General features: G+C 40.0%; 1 protein-coding gene across 2 annotated transcripts in view; it reads right to left on the bottom strand.

Moving 5' to 3' along the window:
- Positions 1–14,616, bottom strand: part of ACBD5 (acyl-CoA binding domain containing 5) — a 30,475-nt gene that overhangs the window by 4,124 nt on the left and 11,735 nt on the right. For both annotated transcript variants that reach the window (XM_083579822.1, XM_083579821.1), the window contains exons 6-10: positions 4,802–4,927; positions 2,965–3,177; positions 1,828–1,934; positions 660–912; positions 282–481 (exon numbers count right to left, since the gene is read on the bottom strand). In XM_083579822.1, the coding sequence (XP_083435948.1) occupies positions 282–481; positions 660–912; positions 1,828–1,934; positions 2,965–3,177; positions 4,802–4,927 (899 nt within the window). The remainder of the gene's footprint in view (positions 1–281; positions 482–659; positions 913–1,827; positions 1,935–2,964; positions 3,178–4,801; positions 4,928–14,616) is intronic.

Here is a 14,616-nt window from a genome sequence, read left to right as displayed (position 1 = left end):
ACGTAACATTGTTGCTCACATCATGAAATGGAACACTTCTGCCGGGAGTGATGATTTTGCCACCTCTTCCCTGCCATCCATCCTTTGCAATTAAGCCTGCTTACATACAAACTCCACTACATTACACACATGCTTACATACATTACTCCAATAATCAAGCTTTTTAAAATAAAGAATAAGGATGATCTCCAACTAAGTCATGCTCCGAGTAGGAGCACTGAGGTAAAGTCGGACTAACACTGGACATCACCCTAACTTTATAGAATACAAGCACATCTTACCTGTGAACTTGTCAGTGTTTCCAATGCATGCAATCTCTGAAGGACATTTTGCATGTCTTCTTGTAATCGTATAAGCACTACTGCAATTTGTTCATTGAGGCCACTTCTTGGTCCTCTATCTGACCCCCATCGTTCTCCATCTCCTCCACTACCCATTTGTCCACCTTGGGCACCATCACCCAAAGGGTGCATTCTATGACCTAAATTTAGCAGGGGAAAGAGAAAGCATTGAGAAATAAGGCATGATTTTTAATCCATATAAAAATCAGACTATGAAAACATTAATTTTTTTTGTAAATTACAAAAAATAATAAGAAGTATGGCCCTAGACTCGTTTATCTACATAAGAACATAACAAAACAAATATTCCAACAGTACCTCTCCCTCTTCTGATTCCATAGAAATCCACCTTTTCACCACCTTTCTTTTCTTTGTGAGGGCCTCCATCACTTGCCTTCCCATCCTCACCGCCACACTTGACTTCACCTTTTCCTTCAATTGCAGCCACCATTATACCGTCTGTCTTGTAGTTTCCAAGTTCAAGAAAGCCAGAAGCACCCAGCAGACTGCTGTGGTCTACTTCTGAGAAATGTAATGGATGTTTTGAAAATCCTTTCGTTGACTCCAATATCTACAAGTTAAAGAGAATTAGCTATTATATTTTCCGTAAAGTATTTCCCATTAAGCTGGGATACCTAATATACCTAACATACCACCTATGTTAGAGTCTTTTGTGGATATTGTTGTGGTCCAGGGGCACCTCTGCATTTAATATGCATGTTGTGAAAAATGTAGGTTTCTTTCTAAAGTAAATAGCAGCTTGAAAGGACCTCAGCAGCTCATTTGCTGCAATCAGAGTAGTTATCAGCTCCCCTAGGAGCTGCTTTCTGCATACCGTATTTTTCGCTCTATAAGACACACCAGACCACAAGACGCACCTAGTTTTTGGAGGAGGAAAACAAGAAAAAAAATATTCTGAATCTCAGAAGCCAGAACAGCAAGAGGGATCGCTGTGCAGTGTAAGCAGCAATCCCTCTTGCTGTTCTGGCTTCTGGGATAGCTGTGCAGACTGCATTCGCTCCATAAGACGCACACACATTTCCCCTTACTTTTTAGGAGGGAAAAAGTGAGTCTTATAGAGCAAAAAATATGGTATATATTTTAAAAGAGCATGCTAAAAGCAATAGACACATTTAAAACCACACTTAGGCTGACCATTATACAGACTGGAAGCATTGTATTAGATGTACATTCTATTATTTCTTCCAGATTCTAACCCTTCATCCGTTTAGCAGAATCTAAAGAACTGCTTAGGCTTACAGAAGGCAGTTATGTGAGACCCCTGGAATTTTGGGCTTTGAGCAGTTATCTTCATGCTATATCAGGAACTGATTTCATCCGTCTGCCTTGTGGCATGAGAGGATTGCTGTTCAAGCAAACAAGTTTAAAGATTATGTAGGTTCAAAGAACTAATTTCATGTCTCTTTGGATTCTGGTCACTTTATGTTACCTTTTCACATTCAGTACAAAACTTGATAAACTGTACCTCTTCTTGTCCAAACTGCTCCATAGAATCACAGTATATTTCACTATCCGAATCGCTTGTCAAGTGCTGAATGCCAGAGACCTCTTCAGCGGTATCTTCATTTGCACCTGTGTGTACAGGTATATGACCAAACACTTAATAAGTGCAAACAGGCCAATTTGGGCAAGAATACAACAATGACAGTGCAAAAGTCCACTTACAATCAACTTATAAATATTTTATCAGTCTAAACCTGCCTCTCTCTTCCTTGGGTCCCCAGATTTTGGACTACAACTCCCATCATCCCTAGCTAGCAAGACCACTGGTCAGGGATGGTGGGAATTGTAGTCCAACAACATCTGGTAACCCAAGGTTAAGAAAGGCTGGTCTAAAGAGTGAGCACACAATCACACTTCAAATATTAAAAAGCTTATTATGTAAGTTGTTTGCTTAAGATAAAGCAGGTGAAAGCACTGCTTGCAATAGCTGTTCACAATGGGGCAATATCGTTAGATGTGATTGTTGAGGTTAATTTATCCTAATTACTTTGAACCCCACCTCTCTCAATCATATTTTCCACATGTATGCTCTTTGTGTAGACACTTTATTTGCATGAATCTCCCAACCACTTTGGGAGGAGGAGGAAGAAACTTGTCCGTCGGATGAGAAGAAGCCTCAGTGTCATTTACTGTACATGGAGGAGTTTACATTGCTTCTCTATCACACAAAGACACAGTAAGTATATGAACGGAGGGCACACTACAGTCAAATACTGCATTTTCTCAGATCTAATGCGTACCTTTTTTGGCCAAATTACATTGCGAAAATTAAGGTGCGCATTAGATTCAATGGCACATTTACATTCGGCAGCAATTTTTTTTTGTTTTGTTTCAAGGTTCTGAAAACTGAGGGGTGCATTAGATTCGATGGCGCATTAGACTCGAGCAAATATGGCATATAAAATTTAACAAGTTTACAGAATATAGTATCAAGCAGACCAAAGTTTAAATCTCCAATAATTTCCGCTAGAGCTTGGTAAAAGTGAGGAAATAATCTTTACAAACCAGACAGCAAATTCCCAGGGTAGTCTTCACCACTGGAAAATTCTGCTTGACAAACATATAGGCTAATTTGGAAAAATGCACGTGAGGAAAGCACCTTGGTGAGAAGACCCAAAATTAGAAATTATAGGTAGTTCAAGGCGTTTGTCTCTTTTCTTTACTTCTTCATCCACATTTATACCATTCAGAGCAGATTTAGTCTGTATGCCATTGTGAATGTCAGTATTCGGGACATCTTCACAGCAGCCATTGGTGACAACACAGTCCAGCTCCTGAGCAGGCGTCAAATCTGGTCCCAGACTCTCATTTTCTGTAAAACCAATAAATAAGGGGACAACATTTCAAATAGACTTATACTATGAAATATACTAGTTTTTACAAATGTGCTTTTTTATTTGTTCATAGATTTAATGAACTCTACTCAGGGCCAGATTGAGGTTTGATGAGGCCCTAAGTTACTGAAGGTAATGGGGCCCTTTCTATGTCCAGCTGTCCTTTGTCAACAACAAATCGCCATTGTTTTTTGTGTTGAATACATGCTATATGGTAATTTATGGACCTACAGTGGTACCTCGGGTTACGCTTCAGGTTACAGACTCCGCTAACCTAGAAATATTACCTCGGGTTAAGAACTTTGCTTCAGGATAAGAACAGAAATCGTGCTCTGGCGGCACGGTAGCAGCGGGAGGCCTCATTAGCTAAAGTGGTGCTTCAGGTTAAGAACAGTTTCAGGTTAAGAATGGACCTCCGGAACGAATTAAGTACTTAACCCGGCGTACCACTGTAATAGGTATCTAAAGCCATTTGCTCATGTTGCCATGCAACCAGTCCATGCAGAATGTAGGCACCCTATATATGGAAATGAGCAAACCAGTGATATTTTAGGGAGCAGGCGGGGCCCATTGCTTACATCATAGAAGCCTACAAAACACTGTTGCTGTATGTAGGTTTCATTTTATTTGTTTTTTGTCTTATATTTTGGAAATGTACATCCAGGTTTTTTCCCCTTTAATTTTTTGGGGGGTCCCCAAGAGAGTGGGGCCCTAAGCTATAGCTTTTGTTTGGCTTATACGTAAATCCAGCACTGACTCTACTCATCTCTGACAGTCTCTGTCCATGAAGCGGGCAGCATTACTCCACTGGTATGGAAGCCTCCATTCTGCCAACTAAATGTGTGGAAGCTCCACTGCCAGGATCCCAGCTGGTGAAAGCCCACGGAAAGCCCTGAAACAGCGAGGGGCTGAGCTAGCACAGGATCTGCTGGATATCAAGCCAGCCCCACTGCAAGGACATGTCAGCACTGGGCCCAATGTGGGCCTCGTTGCTGTAACGATTTCAAATGGTCCCCTTCCTCTTCTGCACCAGGCTGTGTGAGTGGCAGAGCTATGGATGTTTGGATTGCAATGTTAAGTTACTACACAATTCATTAAGCAATGTTTCCATTGGTTACAAAATAATAAAGAAAAGGAAGAAAAGCTGAACCACCCATAGTCCAACTACCTGCATGTTGCTTTTGACTTTTTGTGTGTCTTACTTTGTATTTAAATTGTGGGCACTCATTCCATCTCTGCAGTTACATGTCCTGCATTCACTCATCACTCCTACTACCAATCTATTAAATATCTTTCCATTAAAAAAAACCCACAATTGTACACAAAAGCTTATATCCCAACAACACATCTTGTTCCATCATGTTCAGAATTTGCTCCTAGGTAAGTGGGGGCAGGATTACATCTTGATAATCAGATTCCCAAGTCTCTTCTGAAATCTGAAGTTTCCAAACAGGGCTCACTCTTACAAAATAATGCAGGGCAGGGAGACACGGGACCATTGCTTTTTTGTGTTCCACAGCAGCCACAGTCTGCTTGTGCAAGACTGAAAAGAAGCACAAACAGCTGTAAAAAGGTGGGTGCGGTTCAGAAATAAAGCTGTACCTTTCTCAACCTGCTTTAGCTCTGTTATTTCTTCCTGATGGGGTTCCTCCTCCGACTCTGCTCCGCTGTCGCTGCTTTCAGATTTGCCATTCACAGCTGGCATAGACGTTATGGAATATCCAAGGTCTAAAAGCAAGTTCAGAAAATGAATATTTACTATAGAAGATTTAAAATATTCGTGTAGTTATTAAATATTTTTTTAAAAAATGAATCAATTCAAGGGAATTTCTACCTCTTGTCCTTAAATATAATTCTCATATATTATATATATTTCCCCCAAACTTTCCCTCTGCATCTGTACTGGTAAGTGAAAATTCCTTATCATAGCTTGAAACCAGACTAGGATTTTTTAGGGGTTTTTTGGGGGGCGGCTATACCAAGGGCAGGGAACGTGACCTTGCCAATGTTGCTGGACTTGAGGTCTCATAAGGCCTGGCCATGAACTTTGTTGTCTAGAGCTGATGAGAGTTGGGAGTCCAGCAACAACTGGAAGGCCACAGGCTCTCTACTCTTGGGCAAAACACACCATTAACTATTTGCTATTGGTTCAGAATCCATTGCTTAGGCAAGAAACCGTAGGTACGCCAATACTATTGAGAAGCCAAACTTCTCCATGGCTTAGAAAGCTTCTTTTAGCAACGGCATACTTCATTATAAAAGTATTCAATGCAAAGTGTTGTGTGAGAAGAGCAGATATAGATATGCCTCAGCTTTTATATCAACTACATTTATGTCAGTAAATAACTTATAGTTTTGTATTAGTACATGGCTACAGATACAGGAATGCGAGATACGCCGTCACTATTAAAGCCAACAATTTTAAAAGTCAAGCAAGCCTTCAGTATTCAGTCATATATTCTCTGTTTTGAAACCAGAAGAAAATTCAATGTCTTCCTGCAACACTATTACCGTATTGGCCCAAATAGAAGCCGCACCTTTTAAATTCGGGGGGGTGGGGTGGGGGAATACAATACCCGAATATAAGCCGCTCATTCCGTTTTACCGTATGTCTGCTTCAGCAGCGAAATCGTAAAAGCCAATTTTTGTAAGGTTGCAAATTTAAGGCATACTTTAACTTTTCACGGTTGGAATTTGGAACAAAGTGAGGCTTATATTCAGGCCAATACGGTATTTGTACCAACATAACATTATATATATAATAATCAGTTTGTGAGGGTATTAAAATTGGTCACTTCTTGACTCCAGGGATGAATTATTTAGTTCTGGCCTTAAATAACAGAAGTGTGTATGCACCTATGCCACTTCAATTCAATAAGATTCTTTTTTATTACTAATTTCAGTCTGATTTGGGGAGGTCTACCAACGGAGCAACAGTGAAACAACAGAGGCAAGAAGAGTGTGATCGGTATTAGCATAACTTTTATATGCAGTGCCAAAAAATTTAGCATGTTTAATCTTTAGATTCAAGTTGCTTGTTGTGCAAATCAATAGCTGGGACTTGTTAAACATGTTTTGCTGCTTCCCCTTGTCTGCAAGGGACTTTGCTACTCAGATCTATATGATAAATTAAAGGGTGAAGAGGCAGATTAGTTTCCATACTTTTGTTCCAGGAACTGTGACCAGAGTGGATCGTTTTCGCAACAGAGAAGACTAATGTTTCAGACAAGGAAATTTGTTTGATGAACAAAGCAGTTCCAGTGCAATACAGTAGCTCCCCAAATAGATATGATTCCCAAATAATAACCATTTTGATGATGTTTAAGGAAAATGGCTACGGTATTTTTATTTGCTGGATCACTCATAAATATGGCATGCCGAACTTTAGTAAGGACATATGTGATCAATATGGCTTCCCTATGAAGCATCAGCACATTCCCTACCTAGCCACATATGGACTGAAGAGGAAGACAATAGGATTATGTTCAATTCAATGGATCACAGAATCAAAGACTCGTAGTGTTGGAAGGGACCACGAGGGCCATCTAGTCCAACCTGCTGCAATGCAGGAATCTTTCACCCAATGTGGGGCTCAAACCCACAAGCCTGAGAGTCTCATGCTCTACCAACTGAACTATCTCTCACGGATGCAAGAACTCTGCTATAAAGTCCAATCAGAACCCTTCTTTGAGAAAGGCTCAAACCTCCATAGGTTGCAGAAGAAACAAAGTCATAGAATACAGTTAAACAAAAACCCACCTGTACCAGTTTTGACTCTCTCCCCATCCTCTCTTCACTGTCCTTGACCTCTGATATCCCTTCTTACTACTATACTACTACTCTCATGTCTTACCCTCTCTCAGTAGTTTTGGGAACAAAATTTAAAACAGTAGACAAAGACAAAGCATGAGGTGCAATCATATTACCACCCACTTAGGTGAAGTTGACAAATGGTGTTCATTAAATAATAGTTCCCTAATCTAATCATATGTGCCTTGGCATACAGATGTTCCCACCCCCACTTATGCAGGGGTTATGTTCCAGGCCGCCATGTGCATAAGTAAAAATTGAGTAGTCAGGAGCACCCTCTCCACCGCTCTCGCTCTCTCCAACCTAGACCAAAAATACTGTATCCAAAAATATCCACAACTGGAATTAAAGCTCTGGGGCTGGCAGGAGGCTGGAGGATGCTACCACGTGCATCGGCTGTTAGGTAGGGAGGCTGAGAGGCCAAAGCAAAGCCCTGCTGTGCCTCCAGACACTTTGGGGCTTCCTCTGCCCTCTTCAGACTCTGGGGAGGGTCTGGCTGGATGCAGAGGAGGCACCAGTTGGGGAACTCCCAATGGAGCCCTCAGGAGAAGGCAGCTCAGAGCCAGGGGATTGGTGGTGGGACAACGATGAGTGGTCAGAGGGAGAAGAGGGGGCAGATTGGGAGGAGGAAATGTTGGAACCTGAAGAGGCAACAGGGTTTAGTGAGCAGGAGGAGGCTGTGGCAGAGAGCAGCCCAGACATAGAAGCAGAAGCAGAGCAGGATCTAGAGACTGAGTGGAAGTAGGCTTCTGAAGAAGCCAGGGATGCTTCCTGTCTTCCTGTGGTCTCCCAGAACACACAGAAAACTGAAGAGAGCAGAGCCAAGACAAAACAAATGAGCCTTAGGCTGCTGGGGAAGGAACCAGGGGAGGAGCCTTAGAGGACGGTGGGAGGGCGGGGACCTTCAGTCCTCACAACTGCCTCATTGGGGCAAGTCCTGCTGGGAAGAGTTTCTGTGATCACTAGGTTTGTGCAGTTTTGGATTCTTTAAATAAAGAGTTAATTTTACTTACACCAGTGTTTTTCATTGCTGACCTACTCCTGACACCAGCTCTCTCCCACCATTTCCATGTTTGAATTGATTTATTTATTTCCTGGCCCCACACGTATATGCGGTAGCACGCAAGTAAATTGTGTGTAGTAATGCAAGATATTTAGCCTCTCCAATGCATTGGAAGAAGAGTACCTAATCTTTTTCTGTTGCCCAATATTTTGATTTCTGGGTTTAATTTCAGCTTCAAAGCAGGTTATAGCAGTCTTTGCACAGATCCACACCATACAAAGAATCATGGGAACTGTAGTTTATTAAGAATGCTGGGAATTATGTGATGGGGAAACTACAGCTCCCAGTATTCAAAGAGGGAAGTAATGGGCTTTGAATATGGGTTGGATGTGCTTTAAATGTATGGAGGATCTTATTCATTTCATAAAATATGTTATCTCACAGTTTAGTAATCTGCTTTGGGTTTTTAAAAAAGTATTTCTAAACCACTTAATGTTTGCTTTATAAGGTTCTAATAATCTTTGTAATTTTTTTCTGGTCTACATAAAGTTTAGAACAGCAGTAGACTTCAACTTTTTTCAGACCTGCTGTCCACTTTTCACATAAATATGCATTATTGGCCCCAGCTTCTAATTTTACCATTTTTGTGTCTCATGGTAGTGCTGCTGGTGTCACACACACCCCGACGACCCCCACCCCCAGGCTGTGACTCAGTTCAGTTCAACCTGCTAGTTGAAAACCAATAGCATAGAATATTTGCTAGTGAGTGCAGGAATAGAAATGGCTCTGGGAAACCATAAAACTCTTTCCAGTAACCAGTTTTGCATTGGCGTTTTCATATAGTTCTTCCACAAATTCATAGTTGCCAGAAGGAGTCTTTCCTATTTCTAAATAGTTTTGTGTTGACAGAAACAACTTTGCACATGTGATTGTGTTTAACACGGAACAGGCATTTATTTATTATTTACTATTAAATAAGTAATCTGTATTGAAGTTGCTGATTATACAACAAGTGAAAGCAGAACTAGATTAGCAAAAGGAGTTTGCAGGACCACAAACAAGTTTCTACATTATAGAAAAATGGGGAAAACATGTCGTCAAGCTATTCACGCAGTATTTTTCATAGGCAGGACCCAAGAAGGGGAAAAAAGGGAGTCTTCAAGTAGTGACCAGTGAGTAGAGCTGGAAGGATCTGTCTATTTTCATTCTCCCAGTTTCTCACTTCCCCCCAATCTTAAACTCATTCTCCACATTTTGCAGCAATTTGCAATTTTTAAAAAATCTCATGAAAATTCACCACCATTTTAGTGCTAATTTCTCTTAATAAAAACATGTTATATGTAGTTTTGTCTAATGTACACACTTTGGCAAGCAATTTCCCCTAATACAGTGCATTTATGTTGGTTGTTTTCACCACTGTCTTCATTTTTATACATAATTTTCCCTGGTAAAAGCATTTTATATCCATCAGTTGGCTGGAGGACTGCATCACAACATTCAGATAAGTGCACATTTCAAAGGATAGCTGTGTTTCAGTTTGAATATTATTCTGGACAGTGTAAATTTGATAGATTCAGCTTTAAATGCATGTGTTTGTGGGATGGGGGTTATTGGTTTGCTTTTGTTTGTTCTTTATTATGAATTTTGCAATTTTATGTTGTGAACTGCCCTGTGATCTTCGGATGAAAGGCGGTATACAAATTTAATAAATAATAAACAACAATAATACAAAATTGAATTTCTCCTCCGTCCCTCCAAGTGAGATAAACCAAGCTAAACAAAGAAAACAGACAGTGCAGTATTACGAGCACACAAGCCTAGAAATTAAACTAATAAGTTTCAAAGCTAACATGGGATACATTTTCAAAATAAGATGTTACAAGTTTTCTGCAGCTTCTGAACTTCACTGAACTATTGTAGAATAGCAAACATTCCTTTGACAGAAACAAGTCTCCTCTGCTAGAAAGTCTCTTCTTGCAATGCAAGGACTCTCCGTGGAGGAAATGAGCTTTTGGGGAACTTCAATACGTAACATGCGGAAAACCTATTTATTAGAATTGGGTAAGAAATGTTCATAAAGAAAACAGACACACATTTACTAACTAGCGGCAAACCAAATCGAGGTGTTTTTTTAATTTAAGTTTTTTATAGCAATAATACAAAAATGAAGAACAGGATTACAACTTCCCTTGTCGCGACACTCCCCCTGCCAAACCATTTCCAATACAACTACATTCTTGGTCCATGCAACATGCAAACACAATATCAGAACAGAATGTCCATAAAAAAAGAACAAAAACAGAAATAAGTCCAGTTATGTTGGTGCTAGAAACTGGGACAAATTCCCAGCAAATGAGGTGCTACCCCAATAAGGGGATTTGGAGCATTAAAACACACAGTACCACTATTTGGGAAGTTGCAGCATGTAATGAGTATTTCTTCATATTTTATTTAATACAACCTTCATACTAAACTTCCACATATAACACTTGGAAGCTGCAAAAATAAGTATAGGTAAAGTTTTTGTCGTTTGTAAGAAGCTATACTGAAGGCTGTTACTTTAAGACACAGTTTCTGGATGAATACACAGATCTTACGCAAATAATGGTCAGAACAAAAAATGCTACTTGGGCTTATGCAAGAGAGTTGGCTTTTTTCTTCGCATTTCATTCCAATTACATGCTTTGCCATCTGGCATGGCCAGGGGTTGGGGTTGCTGCTAATCAAGAAAAACAACTCCAAAGTCTCTTTGGGCTCATGGAACTATGGTATTCTGGATTTATTTTGCTTATTTTTGCCAGTTATATGCTGCCTAATTAATCAAGTCCTCACAATATATAAAATATAAATACAATCCAAATGAAAAATCAATCAATACAAAAAAAAACACAGATTGTCATAAATCCAACATATAACTATCATCATAATAAAAAGCAGCACTGAAACCAGTGAAGGGGGAAACAAAATAGTCCCAATGAATGGTGTAGCTTAATTCATTTATTTAAAATCTCATAAGCATGCTTTTAAAGACAGACTTGGAAAAAGTCACTTGCTTATACTCTGACACCTAATTGGCCTCTTTATTTATACACAGCCCTATGAGCACATATTTATACACACAGCCCTATGAGCACATAAGTCCATGTTGATATTTCCCTTCGTTCTCTTCAGTGCAGCTGAAATTGAAGGCACATAAAATACCACCACGAAAATGTTTCTGAAAGCCTGGCTCCATTTTGAGCAGCAACGCATTTTTTTTAGAAAGCAATGCAGTTTAGCTTCCCCAGAAAGAATAAGGCCCTTGAACCCTTCAATGCCCCAAGCGCTTCAAGCAAAAAGTTGCCCAATTCCCTTCTGCAGAACCCAGATAATGCAAACATAGTGCTCCACATGCCTCTTCCAAGCCTACCCTAAGTTCATGCAGGCCGGCCAGGCCTCTTGCGCTGGATGTAGAAGCCACATTCTTCTTTCGAGTCTAGTGTTTTTTACGAACCTGAAAATAATATTTTGGTCAGCTACTGATTAAGAGTGGGTTTGTCCCTTGCAGAACAGATTGCGCTCCTTTGCTTTGAAAACAGAAATGCATCAGACCAAGCCTTCAAAACAAACTCTTCACAACATTAGCAACAAGAAAGTAATTTCCTAAGCTTCTCTTGTCCACTCTCACACATGTTCCACAGATGGCAATCCAAGGATGTAAACTGTGAGCAGTATTTCATTCCTCTGTGGTATGTCAGCACACTGAAATAACTGGCTTTAGTTAAGAGGCTTTTAAAAAATTACTTAACATGGTAAATAATGCTTTCTTTTGCATTAAGTTCTGTCTGTAAGCATCAACAAGCCTCTAAACTTCCACATACTTTTTTACACCCCACCTCAAATGTTTCCCTTAAGAGCATTATTTTTTATCTAAAAGTTTAGCTTTGTAAATTTATTTTGCACCGAAAGAGAAGTTTTAATTGGAATTAGAAGACTTTTGTGCCTCTCAAAAGCATATTAATTTTCATGAGGAAAACCTGACCCAATTATATACTTCACTGTCCCTATGCCAAGCATAAGTGAGGCTGTGCACATGTTGTTGTTTTTTTAATTCTTCTTGGAAATACTTATATCTTCCCCCAAGGTCACAGCTCCATCACAGAGAGCTGAACGTTCAATTTGCAACTAGGGTCTTCACTGCTACTAAGATAAGCTGTGTATGTGAAGGTGCAACTCTCAAATGCACCTACTGGATAGCACCTGTGGCAACACAGATGATAATGGAGATCTCCACTCTGCATGACTATACAATTACTGGTTGGAGCTTTTGTTGCTTTTTTGGTCATCTTGTTTTCAGTTTTGTTTCCAGGGTGAGCTGGACTCTACTGCCTGGGCAACAATGTGGAATTTAGGGCCAAAATAGCCTGGGAGAATCTGATTTAAACAGCAAGTAGCCAGTAGGCTATGTATGGGACGTGGGTAGCACTGTGGTCTAAACCACAGAGCCTAGGGCTTGCTGATTGGAAGGTCAGTGGTTCGAATCCCCGCGAAGGGGTGAGCTCCCGTTGCTCGGTCCCAGCTCCTGCCCACCTAGCAGTTCGAAAGCACGCCCAAAATTGCAAGTAGATAAATAGTTACTGCTCTGGCAGGAAGGTAAACGGCATTTCCGTGCGCTGCTCTGGTTTTGCCAGAAGTGGCTTTGTCATGCTGTCCACATGACCCGGAAAAACTGTCTGTGGACAAATGCCAGCTCCCTCGGCCAGTAAAGTGAGATGAGGGCCGCAACCCCAGAGCCGTTCGTGACTGGACTTAACTGTCAGGAGTCCTTTACCTTTACCTTTAGCAAGTACGCAAGTGATATATAGATTCCCCTTTGCATGTCCAGTGCTTACCTTTCCCACACTTTAATTTTAGCTCAACTTTTATCTCAAATTAGAACAAGGCTGATAGAAAACAGCCTTTGGGATATATTCTGCAAGGAGGCAACCATGGGTAGGTGTGGATTTAGCATGTCCCACGAGTACCACCTTTTGCTTTTTAAGATCAGGACTACCACGTAACTTTGCACATCAGTGGGACAAGGATACATTTAAATGCACTTGCAGACTACAGCCCTTACAAGCACTTTAAAAAATGCCCGATGCTCTTTCTCTAGCAGCAAAGGGCCTCCATGAAAGAACTCTCCTCACACTTTCCTAGACAGAGACTAATCTCACATGTTCCCTTTTTTAGTTTTCTGTTCTGGTATCTAGGTTTTGTACATTTTGTGCGTTTAGCATAATAAGAACTAAAAGAAGAGTCTATAAATTATCTGTATAAATTGTTTATAACAGTCAGAAATCAACCTGGCACAGTAATGTTTGGTTTCAATTTAGAACCTTTATAGTAGGTGCATTAAAATAATAAATGAGACAGAGATTACCTAGAGAGCTATGAGGTTGTTCGGCACTTTGGTAAGGAAAACGTAACAAAACTGACTTATTCAGAACAAGGAGAACAAGAAGACGACTAACAATGCAATGCTATATATGTCTACTCAGAAGTAAGTCCTATGTTAGTGGGACCCAAGGCTATAATCCTATACCCACTTACTCAGGAGCAAGTCCTTTTGAACTCAATGGGAATTATTTATGAGTAGGCATATATAATATAGTATTGTATGTAATCTCAGTTATTAATAACCACAACAGTTCTAGCAGCCTCTGTTTCCCTTCTCCCACTGACCTAAATACTTTACATAGAGGTTCCACTGTTTGACACTGAATTTTCCTGTATGAATTTAGGATATGCATATTAAATCTACAATAAGAAAAACCGTAACTGTGAAATGATTCAAGCACATTTTGTAAGCAAAATATTCAAGTGGTATAGCAGTTCTGAGGTAAACAGTAGAATACCCATTGGAATGGAGAAATGGACTACATAATAAAATGTCATACCAGACTTGGCTATCAATTGAGGCCATCACATGTTCCAAAACCACAGGATGTTAGCATTCACAAAGAACCAAGTACATGTGCTCTGAATTTTGCTGCTGGCTTGTTACAGCAGAGACACATATATTTTGTCCATTGAAAGAAAATAATCAGTTATTGGTAAAGATTTTTAACATCTGTTATTGCACATTTGCATGAAAATGGAATGGAAATAGTGGAGAACCTATTTATGCCTAACTCACTGCAATGTTGCTAACGCCAGTGAATATTTGCATGCTACATAATTATTATTTTTCCTCTTAAGAGTAGTACTTTGACTGGAATAAGTCTTTAAAATGTGCCAGTAGTGGTTGGCATTCTGTGCCAAGTGACAAGAAATGTAATTTTAGAGAACCTACTAGATATATATAGACATACACACACACACACACACACACACACACACACACAAATACATACACAGAGACAATATTTTAAACCAATTGATGTTATTTGCATAATAATGTAGTTCTGGCTGTAGACTGCATCAGTTGTACCTTAAGTGCAGAGCCCAGATGCCAGAGGTGCTCAGTACTGACCACTTGACCAGTAAGGGCTACTTGACATGCCAGTACTTTGAATACGCTAAATAGATAAACACATGTATTTTACTACATGTACATGCAGTGGGGAGCCAGAATCAATAGAAG

The sequence above is a fragment of the Podarcis filfolensis genome (genome assembly GCF_964270895.1).
Source record: "Podarcis filfolensis genome assembly, chromosome: 12".
In the NCBI taxonomy this organism is placed as follows: Eukaryota; Metazoa; Chordata; class Lepidosauria; order Squamata; family Lacertidae; genus Podarcis; species Podarcis filfolensis.
The sequence above is the reverse complement of the archived record's forward strand: the minus strand, read 5'-3'. Positions and strand labels throughout refer to the sequence as shown.